This window comes from Lipotes vexillifer, unplaced genomic scaffold (genome assembly GCF_000442215.2).
Source record: "Lipotes vexillifer unplaced genomic scaffold, Lipotes_vexillifer_v1.1 scaffold1093, whole genome shotgun sequence".
In the NCBI taxonomy this organism is placed as follows: domain Eukaryota; kingdom Metazoa; phylum Chordata; class Mammalia; order Artiodactyla; family Lipotidae; genus Lipotes; species Lipotes vexillifer.
Window position 1 is genome coordinate 113,549 of NW_006774793.1, and position 1,899 is coordinate 115,447.

Here is a 1,899-nt window from a genome sequence, read left to right on the forward strand (position 1 = left end):
CTGCTGAGCCAGAGGAAGCCAGGATGCTGCTGGAGCCAGAGTCTGCACTACCAGGAGCTGCAGGAGGTACTGAGGGCAGGGAGGAAGCAGCTAGCTAGCAGTTCATTTTTTCACTGGCTATCCTGGTCGATGGTACTTAAGGGAAAACAATGGGGCAGCCTGGAAAGGAAGGGGTCCTAAACTGAAACTGGTTGGTTTTCTGGCTTTGGACATTTCTCCCCTAGTGGTGGGTAAGAGTGAATCGGGTATCTAAATGGGGCTAAAAATGTGGGAGAGCATTAGAAATCTGCGTAAATATTGGAAGGGCTATGGGAACACGAGAAAAAAAAAATGGGAGAGGAGGAAGCTGCATCTGTCTGGGATTCCTCATTTCTCACCCTTATAGTTTGCTTGCTTCACACCTGTCTGGTTTTCAGGGTCTCTCAGAATTAGAGGAAGTTCCTGATTTGGAGACTGGTCCCACGGTGGCTAGCAGAGCAAACAGAACAAATGAGTGAGCTGGCAAAAGGAAGCAGACAGGTGTTGCTTTCCTACCCGGCGGGAGCATTCTCCAGACCCTCCTGCACCCCATCCCACCTAACTCAAACTAGATGGAGTCCCCTGAGACCTACTTGAAGTCTGGTGGAGTGCCTTCAATCTTCACTCACACTGGGCCCCTTTCTTTTTCCTCCCCTGCTGCGGAAAGCAATACCTAGACCGAGTTTTAAACCACCTCACCGCCCTGAAAATCTGCTCGCCTGCAGGATATCCTTAAACCAACTTTCAGCTAGACTCATTTTCTCCCTTCTATCCTCACCCTCCTTCCCCACTGCCTCCCCATCCTGCTTCACATATGCCTCATCTCACTATTTCCAAGATTTCCACCTTTCACAATCCCATCCACTAAAAACCCGCACACGCCCACTCTCTGAAATCAATTCACAAAGGGTGCTTTCGTTCTCTCGCTTCGATCCGGTTCCTTTCTACTCTAGCGGAGACTACAAATCCCAGGATGCCCAGCTACCCTGTGGCCCGCTGGGAAATAAAGAACCTTTCCTCCGCGGTAGGGGCGCTGTGCATCGGCTAAGTGACGCGAAACCCTGGAAGTCGGGGCTTAGCTGAGAGTTTCTTCGGACGCGACCACTGCCCCAGCGTGCAGGGAGGAGCCGGTCGGGCTATTCTGCGCGGGGGCGCCACCACCCCAACCTCGGTAACGGAGAGCTGATTGTGGGTCTACATTCCTACATCCGGCAGCTTCGGAGACGGGCAGGGGCTGAGGGCTGGCCGTTGGCAGAGCTAGGGTTTCCCAGATGCTGTCGCCGTGCCCCCTCCCACAGTGCCCAGGTGCAAAGTCCGGAGACTTGGAGCGCGCGCGAGAAAGGGGTTGGAGATGATGAGTCAGAAGCCCAGAGCAGTTCTCATCCCCCTCCCCCGGCGCCTACGCGCCTGAGGAGGACGGACTGGCTTGCCAGACGGGTGGACCGGGCAGGAAGAGGGAGGGACACGGCGACCCGACCTAAGGTTTCCCGCCTCTTGCGAGCACGCCGGTGTAAGGAGCCCGCGTTGCCGCCACCCTTTCTCTCCAAGGTGGGAGCGGTACTGCGCAGGCTCAGCCTCTCGGCAGCCCAGCCGACCTTTGATCCCAGCTGCGGGGCGGTTGCTGAAGTTCTGGTTATGCTCAAACCCCACCGTTTATGATCTTTGCAAGTGTGCAAGGATGGCAGGCTCAGGTGGGCTTGAGAAAAGCCCAGGAAAACGGTGGCACCCTGTAGCACCAGCCCGACAGCTTACTAGCGGCTAGAAAAACTAGAAGTTGACCAGAGCTGCAGTACTAAGAGAACTCACCCCAGATTCACATAGTGCCCAGGATGGGTGTGCGCCTCACACTCATTTTTGTTCCCACTTGAGAAGGCTTCTTTC

The 1,899-nt window shown here is 55.2% G+C and overlaps 1 protein-coding gene across 1 annotated transcript in view; it reads left to right on the forward strand.

The window, feature by feature from the left end:
• TMEM253 (transmembrane protein 253) overlaps positions 1-497 on the forward strand; it is a 1,984-nt gene extending 1,487 nt beyond the window's left edge. The window contains 2 exon segments of the mRNA XM_007449503.1: positions 1-66; positions 417-497. The exon segment at positions 1-66 is cut by the window's left edge and continues 12 nt beyond it. Of these exon segments, the coding sequence (XP_007449565.1) occupies positions 1-66; positions 417-497 (147 nt within the window).
• The last annotated feature ends 1,402 nt before the right edge of the window (positions 498-1,899 follow it).